The sequence below is a fragment of the Hyperoodon ampullatus genome (assembly GCF_949752795.1).
Source record: "Hyperoodon ampullatus genome assembly, chromosome: X".
In the NCBI taxonomy this organism is placed as follows: Eukaryota; Metazoa; Chordata; class Mammalia; order Artiodactyla; family Ziphiidae; genus Hyperoodon; species Hyperoodon ampullatus.
Genome location: NC_136913.1, coordinates 37501436 through 37525461, shown reverse-complemented (window position 1 = coordinate 37525461; position 24026 = coordinate 37501436). Strand labels below are relative to the sequence as shown.

The 24026-nt window shown below is 45.8% G+C and overlaps 2 protein-coding genes across 2 annotated transcripts; one reads left to right on the top strand and one right to left on the bottom strand.

Annotated features, from left to right (window-relative positions):
- Positions 1-223: 223 nt before the first annotated feature.
- Positions 224-17458, top strand: LOC307068875 (uncharacterized protein CXorf38; the record flags this gene model as incomplete). Its single annotated transcript, XM_079726962.1, has 7 exons — positions 224-439; positions 601-735; positions 6610-6798; positions 7974-8123; positions 8653-8832; positions 16531-16693; positions 17294-17458. 6 exons carry the CDS (start codon positions 224-226, stop codon positions 16690-16692), a joined length of 1032 nt encoding a protein of 343 aa, XP_079583088.1. The 3' UTR covers position 16693; positions 17294-17458.
- Positions 17459-23075: 5617 nt separating this feature from the next.
- Positions 23076-23632, bottom strand: MPC1L (mitochondrial pyruvate carrier 1 like; the record flags this gene model as incomplete). The annotated part of the gene is given in 3 exon segments (XM_079728217.1): positions 23076-23355; positions 23358-23491; positions 23493-23632. Coding segments are annotated over 3 exon segments (396 nt in total). The 3' UTR covers positions 23076-23233.
- Positions 23633-24026: the final 394 nt, after the last annotated feature.

The following is a 24026-nucleotide window of genomic DNA, read 5'->3' as shown; positions in this document are numbered from 1 at the left end:
CACCAGACAAAGTACATAACGCGTCGGTCGTCATCTAAGACGGGGGTGGGGCCGACGTACCCCGGAAACTAGAACTCCCTGCCGCCTGGCGGAATCCGGGGCGCCTTCGGGCGGGGCCACGCCCACAGCGCCGCCGTCGCCTCGGGCGCGCCCAGGCTTCCGCGCCTGCGCACGACCGTCCGCCCCGCCCCTCGCCCTGTGGCCCCGCGGGCTGGATTCCGGCATGGTGCTCTCTGAGCTGGCTACGCGCCTCAACTGTGCCGAGTACAAGAACTGGGTGAAGGCAGGCCACTGCCTGCTACTGCTACGCGGCTGCTTGCAGGGCTTCATCGGCCGCGAGGTGCTCGCCTTCCACCGCAGCCTGCTCGCCGCCGCCCCCGGCCTGGGCCCCCTCGCCGCCTGCCGCAGCGGTTCGCGGTGCAGCCCGCGCGCCCGCCAGGTGAGCACCCGGCCCGGGGTCTTGACCGTCGCCCCTCACCCCGTCCGCGGGCGCAGTGTCTCGTGCCCTCCCCGGAGCCGGGCCGACCGCCGGGCCTGGGGTTCAGATGCCCAGACGCCGCCCCTCCCTCCCGGGCCCCTCCTCACCGCCGCCCCCTGTAGTTTCAGCCTCAGTGTCAGGTGTGCGCAGAGTGGAAACGGGAGATTTTGAAACATCACACCAGCAGAAATGGAGACGTCCACTGGGGAAACTGCCGGCCGGTCCGCTGGCCGGTCGACGCCTGGGAGGTGGCCAAGGTAAGCACCTGCGGTCGGGAGGGTAGGAGGAGTTGGCCCACCAGGTAGGAGTTACCTGGAGCCCGGGGCGTCTGCTGGGTCTGTGTGGGAGCTGGGGCCCCATAAACAGATGCAGAGAGAGATTGGGCTTTTGATCAAGTGTGTAGTGTCTAGGCGGCTCAGAGCTGTTATATCGGACCCAACGCAGCTTAGTGAAGTAGAAGATTTCAACAAGAGACGCTGGGGCAAGATGTAGAGCGAGCATCATGGGTACAGGCACAGAGGGAGAAGCAGGCAAGGCCTTTTGAGGGTAGGCTCCCTGAGTAGCTCACTTTGTCTGTAGGGTGCCATGAGGATGGCAGAATAAGCCAAGGGAAGCTGGGGCTAAGATAGAAAGGACCTTAAGTCCCTAGCTAAGGAGTAAAACTTTGGGGAGGTAGGGGTGCCAGATAAAAGGGGACTGTTTGGCCCGTTTTCAGATCTTGGCGATGTGACTTAATATGGGGTGATTGAAGAATTTTTTTTGATTTTTTGATATTTGCCAGAAGCCCAGTAGGAGCTCTCAGGCTTCCACTGCCTTCCCAATCCCCAGCAGCCTCTGCCCTCCCAGCTTCCTTTGCTTCCTCAGCCAGCCCAGATTCCACAGTCCATCATTCTGTTCAGTCCCTTGCAGTTGTCTCGGTCTTCTTCCTCCTTTCCCTGCACTTGCCAGGCCCAGCTCCAGCCCTGATGACACCACACCTGCTGCTCTGGGGAAGAATCTTTCGAGGGATCTTTCGCTTTCAGTTCTTGATCACGAGCCCAGCCGCCTGGCCCTGTCTCTCCGTAGGCTCCTGTTCCCGGAGACAACTGTTGCTGCCTCTCCTTCGCCGAGCTCCCACTCCTGTTCCCCCACCTGCAATCCCAGCTGCTAACCTTGCTCTCGCTTTCTTATCTTTTTACCAGACCTACTGACCTACCTCCATGTGCACCGTCTTCTTCCTTCTGCTACAAAGGAGGAAGGGCGTTTCTCCTCTTACCGCCCTGTCCCTCCACTTGAGTGTTGGACCTTATCCGCTCCCACCTGCCCAAGGACTTTGAGTCTCCACTCTTCCGACCTCCCAGTTTATTCCCATCACCATACAAATAGCCTTAGTACTGCCTTGGTTTATTCAATTTTTTAAAAAAAGAGATTCAGTATAGGGTTAATATATGACTTAGCAGTGCCACTCCTAGGTACATACCTGATGAAGTGGAAACATGTGTCCCCACAAAAACCTGTGCGCGAACGTTCATAGCCGTACTCTTCACAATAGCCAAGAGGTGGAAACAACACACGTGTCCATCAACTGATGAATGGATAACCAAAATGTGGTCTGTCCATACAATGGGATATTATTTAGCCATAAAAAGGAATAAAGTACTGATACATGCTACAGTATTGCATGAACCTTGAAAACATTATGCTAAGTGAAAGAAGCCAGTCATATGTTGTATGATTCCATTTACATGAAATGTCTAGAATAGCCAAATCTATAGAGGCAGAAAGTAGATTAGTGGTTGCCAGGGCCTGAAGGAGAGAGGGGGCAATAGCTAATGGGTAGAGGGTTTCTTTTTGGGGTGATGAAAATGTCCTAAAATTGTGGTGATAGTTGTGCAACTCTGTGAATAATCTGAAAACCACTAAACTGTAAATGCTTTTTTTTTTTTTTTTTTGCGGTACGCGGGCCTCTCACTGTTGTGGCCTCTCCCGTTGCGGAGCACAGGCTCCGGACGCGCAGGCTCAGCGGCCATGGCTCACGGGCCCAGCCGCTCCACGGCATGTGGGATCTTCCCGGACCGGGGCACGAACCCGTGTCCCCTGCATCGGCAGGCGGACTCTCAACCACTGCGCCACCAGGGAAGCCCAATGCTTAATTTTTTTATTGAGGTGTAATTGATTGTAACGTTATATTAATTTCAGGTATACAACATAATGATTTGATGTTTATATACTTTGTGAAATGATCACCACAGTAAGTCTAGTTAATGTCCACTACCATGTGTGGTTGCAAATTTTTTTTTCTTGTGATGAGAACTTTCAAGATCTACTCTCTCAGCAACTTTCAAATACTGCAGTACAGTATTATTAACTATAGTCCCCAGGCTGTGGATTACATCCCCAGGACTTATTTATTTTATAACTGGAAGTTGGTACCTTTTGATCCCCTTCACCTATTTTGCCCACTCCCCACCCCCCACCTCTGGCAACCACCAATCTGTTCTCTGCATCTGCGAGCTCGGGTTTTTGTTTTAGGTTCCACGAATAAGTGAGATCATGTGGTATTTGTCTTTCTCTGTCTGACTTACTTCACTTAGCATAATGCCCTCAAGATCCATCCATGTCGTCACAAAGAACTGTGTACTTTATTTATTTTTTTAGCCGTATTATTACATTTTATTTTATTCATTGAAAATAAATAATTATCAATGAATCCTTTCTAGATTTTCTAGTTTCCCAAAGTTCCCTGTATTCACATTCTTTTTTATTTTTCACACACACACACACACACACACACACACACACTGTATTTTATTTTTACAAGAGATAAATCAACTGACACCAAGCATTGTAAATGGATGACCACAACAAAAGCAATAATGATTGTAATTACCAAACACGAAACACACTCATACTATGTCATAATACTGACATTCAGTCCAGGAATCCTCCACTGTAACAGCTCCTTTACTTTGCAGTGATAATTGATTTGTATATTTTTTTGCCTCTGAGTCCTTGTGGGATTTTTTTTTTTTTTTTTTTTTTTTGCGGTAAGTGGGCCTGCCACTGTTGTGGCCTCTCCCGTTGCGGAGCACAGGCTCCGGACGCGCAGGCTCAGCGGCCATGGCTCACGGGCCCAGCCGCTCCGCGGCATGTGGGATCCTCCCGGACCGGGGCACGAACCCGTGTCCCCTGCATCGGCAGGCGGACTCTCAACCACTGCGCCACCAGGGAAGCCCGATTTTTTTTTTTTTAATTCAAACAGAAAGTCACAAAAATTATAATCATCCTCATCAGTTCACTCAGTCCCATGTAATTAATTTCTTTTTCATCTTGATCTTTTGTTAGCACTTTTGTGAATTCATCAGTTTTCCATTAGAGTTCTGAAAATGCTTATTCATTCAGTTCAGCAGTATAGTCAGTTACCAGAAACCTGTACTTGTCAGAGTCTTTTTCATGAAGAACTGTGTACTTTAAATGGGTGAATTATATGGTCTGTGAATTACATCTTAATAAAGCTTTTTTTAAAAAAGAATTGAGTGATACTTGGAAAATAAAATTAGAAAAGAAAGAAAAACTTCCTTCATCCATTCCGTCCAGCTGTCTCCCCATTTCTCTAACTGCCTCCCATATACATACCCAGTAGAACTTCACAAAAAGTGCTTTATGCCTAATTCTCTTTTCAGGGTTCATGCAGGTCCCGTTGACTCTTCAACCCACTCCCCTCTGGCTTCTGCCCCGCCACTCCACTGCATGTCTTGTCAGGGGCACGCGTGACCTTCAGTTCTCTGGCCTCATCCTTCCTACCTCTCAGCTATTTCGCACTGCCGCACTGCCGGCCACTCTTCTTGAAACAGCCCTGGCTTTGTGACATCCGCCCCTCCTGGGTTTCCTCCTGTCTCCCCAGCTCCTCCTTAGCCTCCTTCAGAGTGTCAGTTGGCCTTCCTCGGGCCTTTTCTGTCCCTCCCCACCCCACCTTCTCCCCTGGTGATACTGCCCAGGCCCGTGGAGTGAAATATTAAATACTACGTTTCTGCTGACGGCTCCCAGATTTGTACCCCTAGCTCTGTGCTGTTCTGCACTCCGGAGGCCCATACCCAGCTGCTACTTGATGCCTCCACTTCATCACCTCCTGGGTACTTCGTCTTTACTTCTCAAGCAGGACTCTTCATCTCTACCCGCCAGCCTGCGCCCATGCCCCACCACCAACTACCTACAATCATTCTTGCTTCATCTCTCTCCCCCCACCACCCCTCCTATTTGTACGTGCAAATTATTTTTGGAATCCTCCTCGCCATCCCTACATCACAGCTCTCGCCCCCTCTCCTGCCAGCCTCCCACCGGGCCGCCTCTGCTGCTCTGCTCACCCCTGGTTGGTCCTTCACACAGCAGGATGTACGGTCTTCATGTGGGAATCAGATCGCTTTCTTCCTGTGCCCAAAACCCTTGGATGGCTTCCCGATGTCCTTAGAGTAAACTCCAAACTCCTTGTCAAGGCCAGTAAGGCCCAGCACGTTCTGGCCCGTTTATTTCTCCAACCTTGTCTCCTACTACTCAGTGAAGAGACAGGAGGGGGTAGTGAGAGGCAATAACGTGTGTTTCTCACCCTGTGCTTGTCACATACGGAACCTGGCGGTAGGCGATACCATTTTCAGAAACAGCTTTCAGAGGCAAGGAGGCGGCAGAGCCTCTGTTGGCTTCTGGTTCTGAGGGAAGGAAAGAAGTACGAGAATAAAACCTTGACGTGGGAGGGACAGGTTTATGTTGGTGAGGAAATGCCAGACTGGACATACCTTGTAATGGGAAAGAAAAACTCTGCTTGGTTTTGAGGCAACTAAGGCCCCTCCCACTTTGGATGTTCCTCTCAGCCATAGTTGGAATAAGCAGTGTTTCTTTTCTTCCTCTTTTTTTCCTCTAGTTCATCAAATTAGTTTGCCTGTGATACATTAGTTAAGTTCTTTGTTAACACTTGTAACATCCATAATCTACTTTCAGCGGGTTGGCCAAAGACAGTGATGGTCTTGGCTACTGTACCTTTTGATAGGGGCCATTCAGCGTGTGTAGAATTCTTCTCAATTACGTGAGGCCGAGGTGTGTGATTCTACCACCATCAGGAACAGAGCCCTGACTCTCCTTGGGGGGTGTCGGCTCATACCACGTGCCTTTTTCAGAATAGCACCATGAGCAGCACTGTAGGAAGCAGCATGGTTGCTTGCCTACGGAAATGTGTTTGTTTTCAAGGGAGCAGGTCTCTTTATTTAGAGTTCTTTTTTTTGCGAGTCATTTTTTATATGTCGTCTCTTCTAGTCCCTTGGCAGGAATGTACTCTTGAGCTTCGTAGCTTGGTAAAGTTGCTGCCTTCAGATGTAAATTTGGAAATACTTCAGGAAAGAAATATGCCCAAGCCTTGCTATAACACCATTTTGGGGGTGCATACCATAAAATGCTACAAAAGGCAAGATCATGCTAGAATGAGGCCATTCTGTTGTATCTAGTATCTCAAACCCTGGGACCCCGTCTGTAACGCCTGTGTAGGTCCTGCTCACCTTGCACCATCAGCATAATAATTGCCAACATTTGTGGCATGTGCCAGGCACCGTGCAAGTGCTTTACCCGCATTAACTCATTTAATTCTCGAAACATCCTTCAAGGTAGATGAGGGCAGTTAGCCCCCATTTACCGATGAGGAATCCGAGGATAGGTAACTTGCCCAAGGTCACACAGTTGACAAGTGGCAGAGCTGGGATTTGCACCCCAGCTCTGTTGCATTCCAAAGCCCAGACTCTTAACTTTCTACTGCCATACTGAACTTTCTCGAGTAATTTTAAAGTGTCCACTTGGGAATAACTATTATTTTTAAATCTTCTTTAACAACCCAGCCACTGAAACTTCAGTAAGGAAAAGAAAAGGGTGCTTTCTACCCCTGCCTCCTGCTTATATGCCATTAAGAAAGGACAATTAGGTCCAGTGTATAAGTGTCTGTAATAGCAAGCGGACAGATAGAGCAACTCTTCATTTATTGCCCTGGGCTGAGGCTTGGCTGCCGCACTGTTTCCCAACTTGTGTTTTGGACTCATGAGGCGCTAACGTGAAACCTCAGTAAGAGAGTTTCAGTCATCATTTGGGGAACAGGCACATAACATTTGTCCCACTAGCCCCATATAGATAGATGTCTCCTAGGGTTGGAGGAGACTCGGGTGCCCTTTGGGCCTCCCCTGCTTCAGGCCTTCATGCCCCGAGGACTGGCAGACAAAACAGGACCCGAGGAATGTGACGCGGTTGCTCTTCTAAGTCTCATCAACTCCTGTGATCACTTCGAGGTTGATCGAAAGAAAGTCACAGAGGTAAGAACTGTCAGATTGAAAAGCAGACAGAGTCGGTTGGGTGGGTACTGTGAAGACCAGCCAGGAGCCACACCCCGTGCTGCTAAAGCAGCCGTGTGGGCAGAGCTCACTGCTCTCCCCAGACAGTGGTGTGCGAAGGAGTTAGACTTTCGCTGAGCAGGCAAGCAGGGCTCACATCACATGCACCTTCTGTGATGTCCCAGAACCCCTGTGCGAATGCAGGCGGGAGACTGACCCTTCAACCCTCCCCTGTTGAACTTTTCCAACAACCTGCTGTTGCACTGTTTGCCACTAAATCGACAAGCCTCAAATTTCTCTTCCCTGTTCTGCCATAAACAGAAGCAAAGTAATCTTCCATATTAAAAAACAAACAAATACAGAGTAATGCTCCATTCTGTCCATTGGATGCCAGCATTTGAATCCTGCCCTTCTCAATCTCATTGGCTAGACAGTTGCAAGGCCAATTTACCTAGAACTGAAGAAAATATAAACACTAATGGATAAACAGTGTCAGAATAGATTGCTACGCTTGTCAGACTTCCTCTGGGAGATTTAGACTATCTCTGTTTCGCCAGAGAACAGCTCTGGCACATTTGTTACTCTAAGGATCCTTGAAAAGGGTATGTAGCATACCTGGATTATTTGTAATATGTAGAGGAAATGCATGTATATTTTGCTAGCATGCCAGCAGCTGAAAGAACTGAGAATCCTTTATCATCAGCAGACTCAAAAACTATCACAGTATAAAATCAACCCCTTTGGTAGCTTTTAACCAAAAATGTGGAAGACTTGGCATTAATTATATATTAAAAGATTTTTGCATTGTCTGCTTCGGCCTTTGGGTATTCTCAGAGCCAGTAGCCAATAGTCTTGCTCTTTGGCAGGTTGTTTTAAGTTAGGGCATTTGGGGGATTGTGCGAGAGATACCCACCCAGCCACAAGATTTCAAGGACTAGCAACAGTTATAGGCTTGTTTGTATTCCTTACCTCAATTAATTTATTCAAGTGGTGGGGGGTTGAACGACCCCTCGAGCCTTGACAGCACCTGCAGGCCACACACTTGTGGATTTTAGAATTAACAAGGCCTTTCAACAGTCTCTCTCTGGAACTACAAAATCTCAGTTTACCCCACTATTGGCCTTTGAAGGCTTTTCTCTTTTTTTGTCTTTCTATAGGTGATTAAGTGTCGTAACGAGATCATGCACTCTTCAGAGATGAAAGTATCTTCTGTGTGGCTTCGAGATTTTCAGATAAAGATCCAAAATTTTTTGAATGAATTTAAGAATATCCCAGAGATTGTGGCGGTATACTCCCGAATAGAACAGGTAAAAAATCACATTTAACAGTTCTGGCATAAAGAACTAAGGGGGAGGGCTTCCCTGGTGGCGCAGTGGCTGAGAGTCCGCCTGCCGATGCAGGGGACGCGGGTTCGTGCCCCGGTCCGGGAAGATCCCACATGCCGCGGAGCGGCTGGGCCCGTGAGCCATGGCCCCTGAGCCTACGTGTCCAGAGCCTGTGCTCCACAATGGGAGAGGCCACAGCAGTGAGAGGCCCACGTACCGCAAAAAAAAAAAAGAACTAAGGGGGAGAAAAAGGAATCACAGTCACTCATTTAGAATTTGAAGCTTATTAGATTTAAACAAAATTCTAGAATGTAAGCAGGGGAACAATATTGATATGAAGTCAGAATTGTGATTGGGCTGAGCAGCTTTTCTGTGGTCACGGGATGTTATTAGAATGGATCCAGTCAACGATGTTTAATTACAAATTCTTTGAGTAACCGAGTAGAATTTTTTTTTTTTGGAATATCTTTTCCATTCAATCAGTTTATATATTTGTTTGGTAACCCAACAGCTGTTGACATCTGACTGGGCTGTTTACATCCCTGGGGAAGATCAGGCAGATGGGTGTGACTATGAAACAGGAGTTTACCTGAGTGAGCACCAAGTAACCGAGATAGAAATGGAATTACTAAAGGAGAAACTTCAAGAGCTATATCTTCAAGCAAAAGGACAAGAGGTGTTGCCTGAAGAGGTAAAAAAAAAAAAAAAAAACCATTATATCCTCTGTGTGAGTAAACAAGACAAAGAAAGGCACCAGGGAGGAAGAGTAGCACATTTTAACTTATTAACGGTTATGTTTCTGCTTTAAAAGTCAAATAATTTCCAGAAATGGATATTCTTTTGGCACAGATTACTGTTACCCTTAAACAAATGTTTTCACCCCATCAGCAAACATTTGGGTGCCTAATATGTGCCACAGAGTGGAAGACCACAGGAAGGGCGGCCACAGAATCCTGAACCGCAGGCTCCCGCGACTCTCTGCAGCTCAGAGGGGGGATTGCAGAAAAAGGCTTTGCTGAGAAGGCGCTGTTGAGCTGGGACTAAGAATCAAATCAGAGTTCAGCAAATTGGCAAGAGCAGAAGGGCATTCTTGGCAGAAGGCATTTGCCAAGACATGAAAGACTAGTCTGGGCCAGACAGTGACGAGGCGAGCGTAGGAGGGAGGTATGGTCGGTTGTGAGGGTGGTCAGGTAGGTCGAAGCCGTATTTTGAAAGGTCTTCTATGCCTCACTAAGGGGTTTGGACCTTATTCCCAAAAAGCAGTTGGGAGCCAACGGAGGTTTTAAATCAAGAGAAAGTAAATGAATAGATCAGATAGGGCTTTTAGAAAGTGATGTCTTAATGGCACTTGGAGGTTGGAGACGAGCCAGGAGGCTCTTGCAGTTGTGTGAGGGTGAGAGAAAGAGGACAGAAGCTAGAGGTGTGGGGGAGGAGCCGGGTGCTGGAGGCACGACTGGGGCCGAGCTGAGGGCTTGCAGTGGCTGGTTAGATTACTTGGGGCGTGGCTTGGGGCTGGCGGGAGGTGGCGAAGGAGGGGTTAAAGGATCATCAAGGCTTCTAGCTCAGGACGCTGCAAGCTAATGATCGTCTCAAGTACAGAAGATACGAGTCCCCTTTGTTACATGCAAGATATTAAAAAAACTAACAGTAGTAGAATTATAGTTTGGTAAGGTTCAGAAATAGCCCAGCACTTGCTGGATTAGAATTCCAGATTCCCAGGATGTCTTGGACAGATCATTTTACCTCTCCATTCCACTTCGTCCGAGGAAAGTAGTTTTACTGGCTACCTCGTGAAACACAGCGTGTTTTAGTACAAAGTGTGTATTTCATTTTTTAGGCCATGCTCCATACTGGTCCATGTGCCTACGTTAAATCTTCTGACCTTGACCCAGGTGCTTCACTCAGCTTGATGAGCTCCTTTAGCATAGGGACTGGGTACCAGTGGTTTTGGGGTGCACCCACCCTGGCACACCATAGGTATTTAAAGTGACGAATAAGGCTGTTAAAGCTGTTTTCTAAATCCATCTGTTTCATCTGGCTTTTTTTTTTTTTTTTTAATTTTCAAAAAGTATTTATTTGTTTGGCTGCATTGGATCTTAGTTGCGGCGTGCGGGCTTTTTTAGTTGCGGCATGTGGGATCTAGTCCCCTGACCAGGGAGTGAACCCAGGCCCCCTGCATTGGGAGTGCAGAGTCTTAGCCACTGGACCGCCAGGGAAGTCCCTCGTCTGGCTTTACTTTAAAATGCCATTAAAACCATCCCCAGTTTTCTTTCCACTGCTCCTTTTGAAAGCAGAGTCAGACAACAGAAGAAAACCGGGGGATCAGGCTCACGGTCCCTGAGTCATCAGAAATTCTCTCCTCTTTCTTGAGGGAGCCGCAGTTCTTTTCCTGTTTGTGTAACAAAGAGCAAAATGCATCAGTAGCAACACACTGAAACCAGAAGTCTCTGCAAGTTGGGAGCGGGAAGGGAACCGGGTAATACCCTGCTTTATAGCAACCCTGAGGGGCAGGTGCTGATGGGCTCAAGGCCTCACGGCTGGGGTATGAGGGCTGGCCCGGGGGTCTTCCCGCTCTGGCCCTGGGCATGCCTTCCCACGTGCCGTGCAGCGGCTCTAATGTCACCGAGCAGCTAGCAATTGTAAATTTCGACCCTTCATTATCGCTGTTTTACAGAGAGGAAATTGGGGTTAATTGGCTTGTCCTCTGGGTCCCCAAGTCTCTAGATAAAGGTGATAAATTCTCATTTTTCATGCTTTCTGTTCAGTGGCCCGTGGCATTTCTCTTGATATTTCAATTGATCAGGATGTAAGTTTGGATTGATTGGCACGTTATCTCTGAGAAGCTGAAGGATGGCTTTCCACGATGTGTGGAACAGACCTCTTTTGAAAGTTCAGCACCAAATACGATTATTCATGTTCTTTTGGATTAGTCTCCAAAGTCAGAGGATTTGGTAAACCAAATTTCAGTGACTCTAAAACACTATGAATTGCAAGACACACCATTAATTCAGTCACTTGTCAGAAAAAAAAAATGCTGCCAATTTACTGTAAGACACTATCAATGGTAAGGTGCATTCTCATTCGAGATGTTAAACTATGAAAAAAGTGTGCAATTAGGAATCAAGAAATGCAGTGGTTGTATTATGACCATGGCACTTTTTTTGTGAATGTTTAGCAAGACCTCTTTCTGGTGTTCATTAAAACAGCAGGGCTCGGGTTGGAAAGCCAAGTTGAGAAGAAAGGGTTAATGGTGGTGATTTAGTGCGACGGTTCCCCCAAAGGCATCAAGGAGCACGGGAGTGAGTGCCAGGGACCACGAAGCAGAGAGCTCATCATCTCCATTCTTTTCTGTCCAATTGGCGAGCCTTAATGATAAATAACATTATAAAACGGGGCTCCCATTAAAATACACTGTGCGTGCATAACTGTGATTGTAAAATGCGGTCCGCCTCAGAGCCAAATGGGAGCAGCAGCTGCCACCCAAGAGCCCTTCACACACACCTGCCGGCCCTCGGTGCTCTGTTAGGATCTGGGGGGTTCAAAATTCAGCCAAAGAACGTTGAGCGCAGTAAGTGGCTAAAAAACATGCAGAGAACTTGCACATTCTTTAAAATCATTACGGACTTCTTAAACCCTGGTGGGGGGGGGCCGCTTTCAGGGGGAAACTCAGGGAGAAAGTGACAGAATGCAGTCGAGGTAGGCAGGGAAAGGATGGAAGTGACACTCCATTGGTTATAGTCCAGATTTATTTCATGAGTGAGTGCCTAATATTTGCCAGGCACAGTTCTAGAAGCTTGGCGTGCATCAGTGAACAAAACAGATGGTAAACGGTCAGCATAATAAGCAATGATGGGGCGAGTTAGAAGGAGGAGGGCTGTGTGGAGCACAGTGTGGGGATCAGGAGTGGCCGAACGGGGCTGGGGCTTGGGTTGTGCAGGGTGGCCAGGGAGGCCCCATTGGGAAGCTGAGACTTAGCGATACCTTGGAGGAGGTGCGGAGCAGCCGTGTGCGCTTCTGGAGGAGGAGCGTTCAGGCGGAGGGCAGGGCAAGCTAAGCAGGCTGGCTGGAGTGCGGTGAGGAGCTGAGCGAAGGGAAGCCTTATGGGCCGTTGGGAGGATCCAGGCTCTTCCTCCTGAGACGGCAGCCACACTGAGTTCTGAGCAGCAGAACGATGAAGGGAGCACGCTGGCCGCCGTGTGGAGGATGCAGGGCCGGGGGCCAAAGATGGAAGCAGGGAGACATTAGGAGGCTGCCGCAGATACCAGGTCAGAGAGGTGGTGGTTCAGACCAGGGTGGAAGCGTGAAGAGTAGAGGTGGTGAGAAGGGGGGCACGTGTGGTGTGGGAGAGAAGGAAAGGCGTCAAAGACAAGTCCAAGGGTTTTGGCTTAAGTGCCTGGGAGTATGGAGGCGCTAAGCATCTTTTGCCTAGAACAGCGCCTGCCTGGCGCATAGTGGACTCTCGGTACACTTTTGTTAAATGATTGTCAGAAGGGAGGAATGTACCAGACACAGTGCTAGGTGCTTTTACTAGATTATTTCTGATCCTCACAGGAATGCTTGGTGGCGTTGGTGTCATCATCCTATATTTGCATATATGGAAGTAAGCTCAGAGAGGTCAAGTGTCTTGCCCAAAGTCACACAGCTAGTTAAGTGGCAAAGCTGGGCTTCAATATCCAAGTCTGTCTGACTACTTTTCTAGCACTTTGTTTTTCCATCTTTACTTCCTTTCCCCATTTAACATATAAACGTGCACAAGCCTTCCCCATTCTTAATATATTTTTTTTAAACTCCTTTTGACTCTTTCTCCTCCCCCCAAGCTAAAATAATCACCCCTGTTGAGCACATTTCAAGAGCAGAGAGGGTCGGGAGGTGACAGCACAAAGGATCATAGCTCCCAAGTCATCAAATGAGAAGGTCTATGGGGAGGGAGGACCCCACTCCATCTTGGAGGGTATGTGTGGTGCACAGACCAGGCTGGCATGGTCTCGGGCATCTGATGGGAACCAAGGAATGGGAAGAACCCTGGGGTGCATCTAGAGCACCCGGCACAGGCAATGAGCGCTAACAGTGCAGTACCCGCAATTACTAATGTACACTGTGAATTATGTCATTGATGTAATCTTCATTTCACGTGTTTATGGTTTCCAGATTTATTATTTAAAGCCCAGGTATCTTTCAGGAGCTGTGGGCTTGTTTCTAGCCATGTAATAAACAGCTCCAGCTGAAGGGCACATCCCCATCTACTTAGTAACCTATCAGAAGACCTCTGGTCAGCCTCAGCTCCACCCTGGCCCTCGCTGTTCCCTGTTCATCGTGGTCACGAGCCCTAGCCAGTCTTCCCCTCCCTCCCATCCCTGGCAGCCATCGTTCTGCAACCGACCATCTCATTCGCTGGCATCACAATAACCTGGTGCCTGCTTAGGTTCTGCCCTAGCCCTACTGCACCGGAATCAATTGTGTACATATCTAAAGTTTAAGAACCAGCACTCTGCTAAGAGTAGGGTACTCCATCACTTTCCTTCGTTAGATGTCGATCATCTTGACTTAGCTTGGAATTGGGGGTCCCTCATTTTAAACAATTCACCACACCCCAAAATATTAATAACTGTCTTCTTTGTAATAAGCACAGGGACCAGTGAGGGTACCCTCGGATAAGCCGAGTGAAAACACTTCCATGGTACTAGTCTAAGAATACATGCTTTTATTAGTTTAAATGTCAGGAAGTATGTTACTGGTGGGAGTTTAAATTGGTATAACCTCTAGAGATGACAGTTTTGGCAAAATCTATTAACATTAAAACAGAAAACTCTATCAATTAAAACTGCATTCCACTTCTAAAAACAGATCCTACAAATAGCCTGTCACTTTATGCAAAATGACACATGTCCCAGGTTAGTTACTGCAGCAGTATTTCTCTTAGCAGAAGGTTTGAAATAATATGTTAATATATGAGACACCCATAACTGAAAAACTGTTCAGCCATTAGAAAAAATAATGAGGCCACTCTTTACAATCTGATATAGAAAAAAATCAGTTGAAGAACAATGTCTAATATGCTGCCATTTGTGTTTTTAAAAATGTGTATGTGCCAATTATGTCTCAGTAAAGCTGAAATTTTAAAAAGGTGTGCACATATATACATATATGCTCACATGTAAATGCATGGACTATCTCTGGAAGAGACACAAGAAACTTCCTTGTGGTCACCTTTAAGAGGAGCTGGGTGACTGGGGACAGGATGTGGAAGAGGACCAACTTTTTACGTTGTACCCTGTGTTCATCTTGAATTTTGTACCAGTATATTTATTACTGGTAAATATGTATGTATATTTTATAAATATTGAATAGTAATAAATGTACATATGTATACATATTTACCAGTAATAAATGTGTACAAAATTCAAAATGAAAGAGCATTGTGTGTGTGAGTGTGTACATTTGTATATATGTGTGTGTATAACGTGTATGTGTAAATGTATTTAATCATAAATGGGTACAAAATTCAAAATGAAAGGGCTTTATTTTATTTTTATATATACATATATATGTATGTGTATGCGTATGTATACGTATGTGTGTATATATGTGTATACACACACACACATATAGGTATAGACATATAGCCCTTTCGTACAAATGCGGAAGTTTTACAGCAAAAATCATCTTTTAAAATTTTTTTCCAGTTTTATTGAGATATAATTGACCTACAGCACTGTGTAAGTTTAAGGTATACAGCATAATGATTTGACATACATATATCGTGAAATGATTACCACAATAAGTTTAGTTAATGTCTGTCATCTCGTATAGATACCAAAAAAAGGAAAAAAATGTTTTTTACCTTGTGATAAGAATTCTTAAGATTTACTCACTTAACAACTTTCAAATATACCATACAGCAGTGTTAACTATTGTCATTGTGTTGTACATTACATCCCTAGTACTTATTTATCTTGTAAACTGGAAGTTGGTACCTTTTGACCACCTTCATCCAATTCCCTATTCCCACCTCTGGTAACTGCAAATTTGATCTCTTTTTATGTGAGTTTATTTTTTTGTTTTTGTTTGACTTAACTTAGCATAACGCCCTCTGGGTCCATCCATGTTGTCTCAAATGGTAGGATTTTCATCTTTTTATGGCCAAGTAATATTCCATTGTGTATATATACCACATCTTCTTTACCCATTCATCTGTTGATGGACCCTCACGTTGTTTCCTTGTCTTAGCTATTGTGAATAATGCTGCTAATTAACATGGAGATGCAGATATCTCTTCAGCATGGTGTTTTTGTTTTCTTCAGATATATTCCCAGAAGTAGAATTTCTAGATCACCTGGTAGTTCCTTTTTTAAGTTTTTGAGGATCCTCCATACTGTTTTCCAGAGTGGCTACACCAATTTACACTCCCACCAGCAGTGTACGAGGGTTCCCTTTTCTTCACATCCTCGCCAACATTTGTTACTTCTTTTTGATGATGGCTGTTATTTTTTTTTTGGCCGTGCCGCATGGCTTGTGGGATCTTAGTTCCCCGACCAAGGATTGAACCCGGGCCCTTGGCAGTGAGAGCACGGAGTCCTAACCACTGGACCTCCAGGGGATTCTCGATGATGACCATTCTAACAGGTGTGAGGTGATACCTCATTGTGGTTTTAATTTTCATTTCTCTGATGATTAATGATGGTGAGCACCTTTTCCTGTACCTTTTGGCCATTTGTCTGTCTTCTTTGGGAAAATGTCTATTCAGTTCTTTGGGAAAATGTCTATTCAGGTCCTTTGCCCATTTTTTTAATTGGGTTGTCTGTGTTTTTTGCTACTGAATTGTGTGAGTTCTTTTTATATGTGTGTGTGTGTGTGTGTGTGTGTGTGTGTGTATAATTTTTTTTTTTTTGGCTGCGTTGGATCTCTGTTGCTGCGCACAGGCTTTCTCTAGTCGCGGCGAGCGGGGGCTACTCTTCCTCGCGGTGCGCGGGCTTCTCACTGCAGTGGCTTCTCTTCTTGCAGAGCACGGGCCCTAGAGCGCACAGGCTTTAGCAGTTGTGGCTCGAGGGCTCTAGAGTGCAGGCTCAGTAGTTGTGGAGCACGGGCCCAGTTGCCCCGCGGCATGTGGGATCTTCCCGGACCAGGGATCAAACCCGTGTCCCTTGCACTGGCAGGCGGATTCTTAACCACTGCGCCACCAGGGAAGTCCCTCTTTATATATTTTGGATATTAACCCCTAAAAGCAAAAAATTTTAAGGAGACAAGCAAACACGCCCTTGTGTGGCCCCAGAACCAGCTATTGGTAGACACATGAACAGGAGCCCGTCTTGGAGCTAGTAAGTTTTTCATCTGAATTTCAAGTCTGCTATAAAATTATCTAAGCTGTGCATTGTATGGTTTCTTCTTACAGGTCTTAAATCAACTGGAAGTGGTGAAAGAATTTCTGAGAAACAACAAGGATCTTAGAAATGGTCTTACAGAAGATATGCAGAAGCTAGACAGCCTCCACCAACAGCCTCAAAAACTGGATTCGAAGGAACCTAGGGCACAGACATCTGAAGGGAAGGCCTGAAGTGAGTTTAAGCATATGATGGTAAATAAGGACAGAATAGCCTCATCTCTTTAGTGTCTGTTATTTTAGGTAAGGCCATAACACACGTAGTCTCATCTGAAGTTTCCCTATGTCCTTATTATTTGAAAGAAAGGACACTGAGCTTTGTGCTCTTTCTAATTGATGGTTCTCACATCTGTGAACTAGTTCAAGATAAACCTCCTGTCAGCTTTGTTTAGTCAAGTATATCTGAAGTCATTGGTCTAGTCTTAAATAAATCAACTTTATGACATAATCAAGAAGCATTTCAGCCCTAAAGTGATGCCAGTGATGCTCACTCTTAGCCGTGGCATGAATAATAGCAATTTGTTAATTTTCATAAGAAAAACTTGTTGGAACTTCCCTGGTGGTCCAGCGGTTAAGACTCTGCGCTCCCAATGCAGGGGGCCCGGGTTCTATCCCTGGTCAGGGAACTAGGTCCCGCATGCCACAACTAAGATCCAGTGCAGCCAAATAAATAAATAAATAAATTAATTTTTAAAAATACTTGTTAAAATAAATAACTATCTTCAGTATTTTACTTTTTTTCCTCAAATGAAGAAAATTAAATATTTTCTTTTAGGTTGACCTTCAACAAAAATCAGGCATGTTCTGTGAAAGTCAGCCGGGCTTCCATCTCAGCCGTCCTTTTCTGTGCAAAAGGGAAAACTTACTCAAGTACTCCACTCAAACAAAAAGGAATTTGTGTCATCTTTTCCTGGACTTTCCTTTAACTCTTTGGGAGTTTTTGTTTGTTTTTTTTTTTTTTTACATTCCTAAGCTTGGTGTTATGTGATCTGTACCAGCCAAAAAATATTAGATACTCTTGTGCCAAACTTGCTGTCATCCGGGCTTTTTTGTTTGTGTTTTGTTTTTGGTTTTGTTTTGCTGTTTAAAAGGTGAGATTCTTTTCTGGTCCTAAAACTCTTAACTGCTTAAACACTAAAGGCTGTGTTTGGCCAGGCCTGTGTGAAGGGCCACGCAGAATTCTCTGCCCACTGGCACGCAAGTCCTGTGCCCACACCCTTGCCTGAAAGTCTCATTCATGAGGATGCCCAAGGGTGGGCTGTGATGTACATGATGAGATATAAATCCTTTTTGCCAGCAGGCAAGGAAAAAATGTGCCCGAAAGGCCATTTTCTAGCCATTTCCAGTTAGTACAGAACCGTTACTACCTGTTTCTGGTAGCTTGAGGCAGTAGGACAAAGAGGTGGGCTGGAGAACACAGTAACTTGACTGACAAAAGCAGGGCGAAGGCCCAGGCCAGCATCACAAGCAGGGATGTCCGGGAAAGTTTTGAGGTTGCTGGCTTGTTTATGGCACCCTTAAGAAAAGTCAGCCTTGGTGGCAGTCACAGCTCTTCCGGTTCAGTTATAACCTGAGTGCCGAGCACAGGGCCTGGCCCTTGCGTGCTCAATGAATATTCATTAACTGAAGGGTCAACTGATAGCTTAGAGGTATTCATAGACGCAAATGTTAGTTTGTTAACTAAGGCTTGTCCTTTGTTATGAGATTGAGGAATGAAATTTTTAATATTCTTATGGAAGTTCAAAGACATCATTTTCTTTCAGCAAATTCACAAATTCATTCATACTTCCTTATTCCTTTTACCCAAAAAGTCATACACTTTTGACTTTGTCCTGTTTGTTTCCTAAACTGCAAAACCCCTGTCCCATTGTATGCAGTGGTCTGTGGGATCAGCTCTGCCCTCACCTTCCCCTACCGCTGCTCATTTCCAAAGCCAGCAGTGCTGAACTGGGCCTTGTCGCCCCTGGACCTTGAGGGACAGAATTGCCACATTCCCCACTGCCTGGAGGAAGTACTTCCATTTCGAGCCCAGGTGAAGCCTTGCTCCTTTGCTTACTCAGCTGCCCAACAAGGATGTGATTTTTAGAGAATGGGGGTGGGGGGATGTATTTTTACCCTGAAATGCATTTAATGTAGTTCTGTAAAACCTGGATGAATGCAAATATGTCTGTGACTTTCTGCTTTCATCTTTCCTGCTACTATTTGGTCTTTAATCTTACATTTTCTTTCTCCCTTCATTTCATGGAGTTCCTTTAGAAGACTTCAATAGTAAAGTAACAATTTTCTTTCATCTTGCAACTTCCCGCAAACTAAGAAACTCCATGAAATATTTCCTAGTTTCTATATGTAAGATAACAAAACTTGGGATCAAATTAAATCTTGATTCACTAACCAATTTAAGATCTGATTTCTCACCTTAGGAACTTTGGATTATGAACACTTTCATTTCATACCTCTTGTATCTATTTAGCTTTTCCTTATCTACCCAAGAAACGTTTTATCAAGTATCAACCACATGCCAGGCACTGAAGTTGATGCAAATGGAGGATATGTAAGGTATGGACAATGGTATGTGAGCTGTCATCTTACTGGATTTATTGTCTGCTCCGATGAATTAAAGATACTGTTCAGGGAATTCCCTGGCGGTCCAGTGATTAGGACTCAGCACTGTCACTCAACTGCCGGGGCCCGGGTTCGATCCCTGGTCGGGGAACTAAGATCCCACAAGGCGGGAGGTGTGGCCAAAAAAAAAAAAAGAAGATATTGTTCAGAAAACATTATTCTGGCAACATTTAATTACATTAAAATTGAAACGAAGATAGGAAGACATGCCTGGAGGGGGCTTTAAAGCAGACATAGCTTTAAAGCAAACACAGCTTTAAGACTTCCGTGGTGGCGCAGTGCTTAAGAATCCGCCTGCCAATGCAGGGAACACGGGTTTGAGCCCTGGTCCGGGAAGATCCCACATGCCGCAGAGCAACTAAGCACATGTGCCACAATTACTGAGCCTGTGCTCTAGAGCCTGCAAGCCACAACTAGTGAGCCCGCGTGCCACAACTACTGAAGCCTGAGCACCTAGAGCCCGTGCTCCACAAAAGGAGAAGCCACTGCAATGAGAAGCCTGCACACCACAACAAAGAGTAGCCCCTGCTCGCTGCAACTAGAGAAAAGCCCACACACAGCAACGAAGACCCAATGCAGCCAAAAATATAATAAATAAATAAATTTATTTTTAAAAAAACAACTATAATTTAAAAAAAATAGCAAACATAGCTTTAAAGGTTGATCCAGGGACATCAACCCTGTGGGACTCTCTTCTACAGATCTGTGCATGCGGGCACAGGGCATGGACAAAAGGGTGTTCACAGCAGCCTTGGCAGGCAGCCATCGAGAGAGGACTGGTTAAATAATCACAGCACATCCATGCTACCGAGTATTATGCAACTGTTAAAAAGAAGGCGGCAATGCCATGGTAGGGGATGATGTGTAAGACATTGGATAGAAAAGCAGAATGTGTAACAATGCATAGCATGCTATAAAACTATGGTATTTTCAAATAACAGAGGTCTGAAAAGTTGTGTACTTTTCCCAAGCTTTTTTGCCATGTTACCGCTGCCAAAGGAATTGGGGTCGAATTTGGCTTTTCTATTTTTTGCACACTCGCGTATGAAATTTTTACAACAAAGCTGCACTCCTGTAGTTTGAAAACTTTTCATTCAAATTTTGAATTTCAAAATAATAGACATAAGTTCAAACTGCAAGACATATGTCACGTTTCCTGGAATATATTGTAGCCTGCATTTTTGCGGGGGTCAGCTCCACCTCCAGGGACACTCGTGAGTTATCAGGGTCAGGAGAGGCCCAGGAAGTGGTTTCCTTCCCGCACAGGGCTTCATCATCTCTAAGTGCCTTGTTTTTGTGCAGCAATGTGATTTGTTCCCAGCCTCTCCCTGAGACACAGTATGAGGTTCATAGTTGTGAAAGAATTAGAGGAGAAAAATGGTTGTAGCATTAGAGTTGCAAAGATGAGGCAGTTCGTTGGATTTTAGCCTGGGCTTTGCCAGGAAGGTCAGAGGACCTAAAGAGAAAGACGTTACTTATTAAACTCAGTATAAAACCCAAATTCTGGGAAGTAACAAAAGTGTGCCAATAACAAAAGCTTCTGAAAAAATAGCTCTGCCTATTTGGAAAATGTTTCTGGCTTCATAAAGTAGTGGTAGAGACCTGTAGACAGTTTAAGTTAAATTGCCAAGACCAGAAAGAATTATGTTTGAGAGTTTGGGGAGATTATGAAATGATTATTACCCTAATGATTTGAAGGGTGTGTTTTTATTAAAGTATTAATCACTTACATGGCTTTAAACACTAATATCCTAGGCAACAAAGGGTTAGAGCTCTTAGCTGGGTGGGCATACTACAAATTAGATCCTGTAAGTGGAGCATTGCATTAGAATGGAGGTGTTGCAATCTTTTGGATATTTGCTCTAATCGTTTTGCCCTCTAAATTATAAATGTAGAGTGACAGGAAATTATCAGCAGGGATTACCTATTTTCCCCTTACCAGGTTAATTAGAAACGTACCTGCTCTGATATGTCTTCAACATACAGTGGCCTTTTACTGAAATACAATAGTCAAATTACAAAATACATTTTGTAAAACAAATCTAAAAATGCATTAATTTCCACTCATGTAAGAGCAAAGGGGGAAAATCCTTTAAAATTTTAATAAAAATCTCGATACAAGGTTATGATTCATTTCAGAACTTTCAGAACTGCTTTTTATCATATGATAGTCTGAACTATCTAAAATATTATGAGCTACCACCTATCTTCCAGAGACTTCTTTCCTGCTTCTCAAACCCATCCTCTGTAATATATGCATGTTTGTAATGACCACAAAACTGTAAACTGAGCATTTTGTGACATCTCTTGGGGAAGGTGGGCGATGACCTTACATGATTTATTACTTTCTACTGAGTTTCAGGAAGGCAGGAGAGTTTTTATTTCAGAGCCACGTGTGGTAGCCAGTCTCCAAGATGGCCCCCAATGATCCCTGCCTCCTGCTATTCCCACCCTTGTGTTGTCCTCCCACAGCATACCAAGGTTGGTCCATGTGACCAAGAGAACACAGCTGAAGTGATGGTATGTCACTTCCCAGATTAAGCTATAAAAGACTGTGGCTTCCATCTTGGGCTTTCTCTCTCTTGGAACACCTTCTCTGGGGGAAGCCATGTTGTGAGCAGCCCTATGGCCCACATGACAAGGAACTGAAGCCTCCTGCAAACAACAGTGTGAGTGAGCTTGGAAGTGGATCCTCCAGCAAGTCTTCAGAGACTGTAGCCCCAGCAGACAGCTGAGAGACCCTAAGGCAGAAGCACCCAACTAGGCCCCTCCCAGATTCCTGGCCCTACAAAATTGTGAGATATTTGTTGTTTTAAGCTAAGTTTGGGGGTGATTTGTTACACAGCAATAGATAATTCATACACTGTCACTTTCCAGAGTTTGTTTTTCCCCCTGTATGCAGAATGTGAAATGCAGAAACTGCCTACAAAGAGGACTACTGCTTAGATGCCACAGAAGGTAAAGTTGTGCCTGTCTTGTCCAAAACCTGATGTCTTCAGAAAATTTCAGTTGTTTTCAATATCTTTGCATTTGAAATCTTTAACAAAAGTAGGGGTTTTGATCACATACATTGGGGTTCCCCAATAGACCACCCTGGAACTTCCCGCATTCTCCAGAGGGAGGGGGGATTGGGGGTCAAATCCTAGAGGGCAGCCTCTGCTGCAGAGGTAATGGCCTTACACCCAAAGCCCCAGCCTTCTCTTTTCCCTCCTCATGCTCCCAGGTTTAAGCAGAGTCCTTTAGCACCCATAGGATTCCTAGGGGGGATACCCTGGGCTAATACTGTTGACCACTCACCCTCACCCTCACCCCTAGCTAGAGTGCAACACAGGGTGATAGGTTCACCACCTTTACAAACTGCCAGTTCCCCCATTTTTAGGCATGAGGAAAAGAGGAAAGGATTATGATCTTGTCGTTTTTATTTTCTGTTTACCTAGAATTCAGGGTTGACAGCCACTGACCTCTGAGTTGTTTATTTATCCTGATTCCATTGAAGGTTCTGTCATTGCTCCTGGTCACCAACAGATTCTAGGTTCTCTTGCTAAGTACTCCTTAAAAGTCTGAGCTGGATTTCACTGAATTCATTTAAACCCCCTTGGAAGTATTTCCCTCAGTAGAAGTAGCCCTTGGAATTTTTTGGCGTACAGACATTGTGGCTTATCTGGCCCGGACACCCTAAACAAGTAACAAAAGCATGTTCTCAAGAGAGCTTTAAAAAAAAGCAATAAATTAGCTAAGTTGAAGTGTCTTTCATTCAGCCTTCCTCCCCTACATAAACTAACCCTCGAGTTGCAGGTCCCGTGGAGAGGAAGACTAGCCAATCCACCCTCACCTTCTAAAAACCATTTTGTTTCCCTGTCACGAAATAAACAACACTCAACAGCTTCAGTTCTGCGCTATTTGCCATTTTTTATTAACAGAACTGCAGGTTTCAATCAGATTCGCACTGTTTCAGAGTCAAAACCAAACTTTTTATTGATCTTTAGGAAGAACAGTTCAGTGCTTGCAAGCTGCAAAGATTTGATAGGGCCCTCTCAATCATGTTCCGGGGTCAGCGGATCGTAGTCGGTGACCTCCAGGCAGTCGCCGTCAGTCACAGGGTCTTCAGCTGCAGGGGTGGTAGCGGGGTAGCGGCGGTAGAGCCGGGAGAAGCAACAGAGGCAGCAGCGACTGTGGCCGCCGTGGCGCCGCCGTAGTGGTAGATCAGATAGGGCTCCCCTTTATACTCTGCGCCACCACGTTGGTGCCGTGACACGCCATCAGCAGCAAGTTGCGAGGCTTTACTAGGTAGGCGAAGCGCATGAAGACCATTGAGCAGAAGATGAGCGCCGTCGTCATGCGGCCGCTGATGTCTCATGTCTTTGAAGGCGGCCAGCGGGAGGCCCCAGTTGGCCACTGGACCCCAGAAGTGCGTGCTGGTCACGTAATCCCAGAACTGCTTGGTCTTCACGATCTCCACTGCCCTCCGCCACAGTGCCGCCACCGCCGCCATGATCGCGCCAACGGATGAACAGCCAACCAACAACGAGCTGGAGCGCAGAGCCCGGAACCATTGATTACCCTGCGTCGGCCCGGAACCTCCCCCTTCGTGCGGCGGCCGTAAAGCGCGCTAGACAGCACGTGCCGCTGTCCTGCGTAGCTTTGGGGGCGGAGGCGCGGCCTCGCCCTCGTGCCTTCACGTTTCTGCCGTAAAGTGCACTAGATGGCACGTGCAGCTGTCGTGCCCGTCTTTGGGAACGTGAGGCGCAGCCTCGCCCTCGTGCCTTCGCGTGACTGCCGTAAAGTGTGCATGCGTGTGCTTTTAAGTGAAGGTGGGATCACAGCATTCTCCTTCGCTCCCCGTCGTGCTGCGGCCGTCTGAAAGCTCCTCGCCCAGGGAGGTGAGG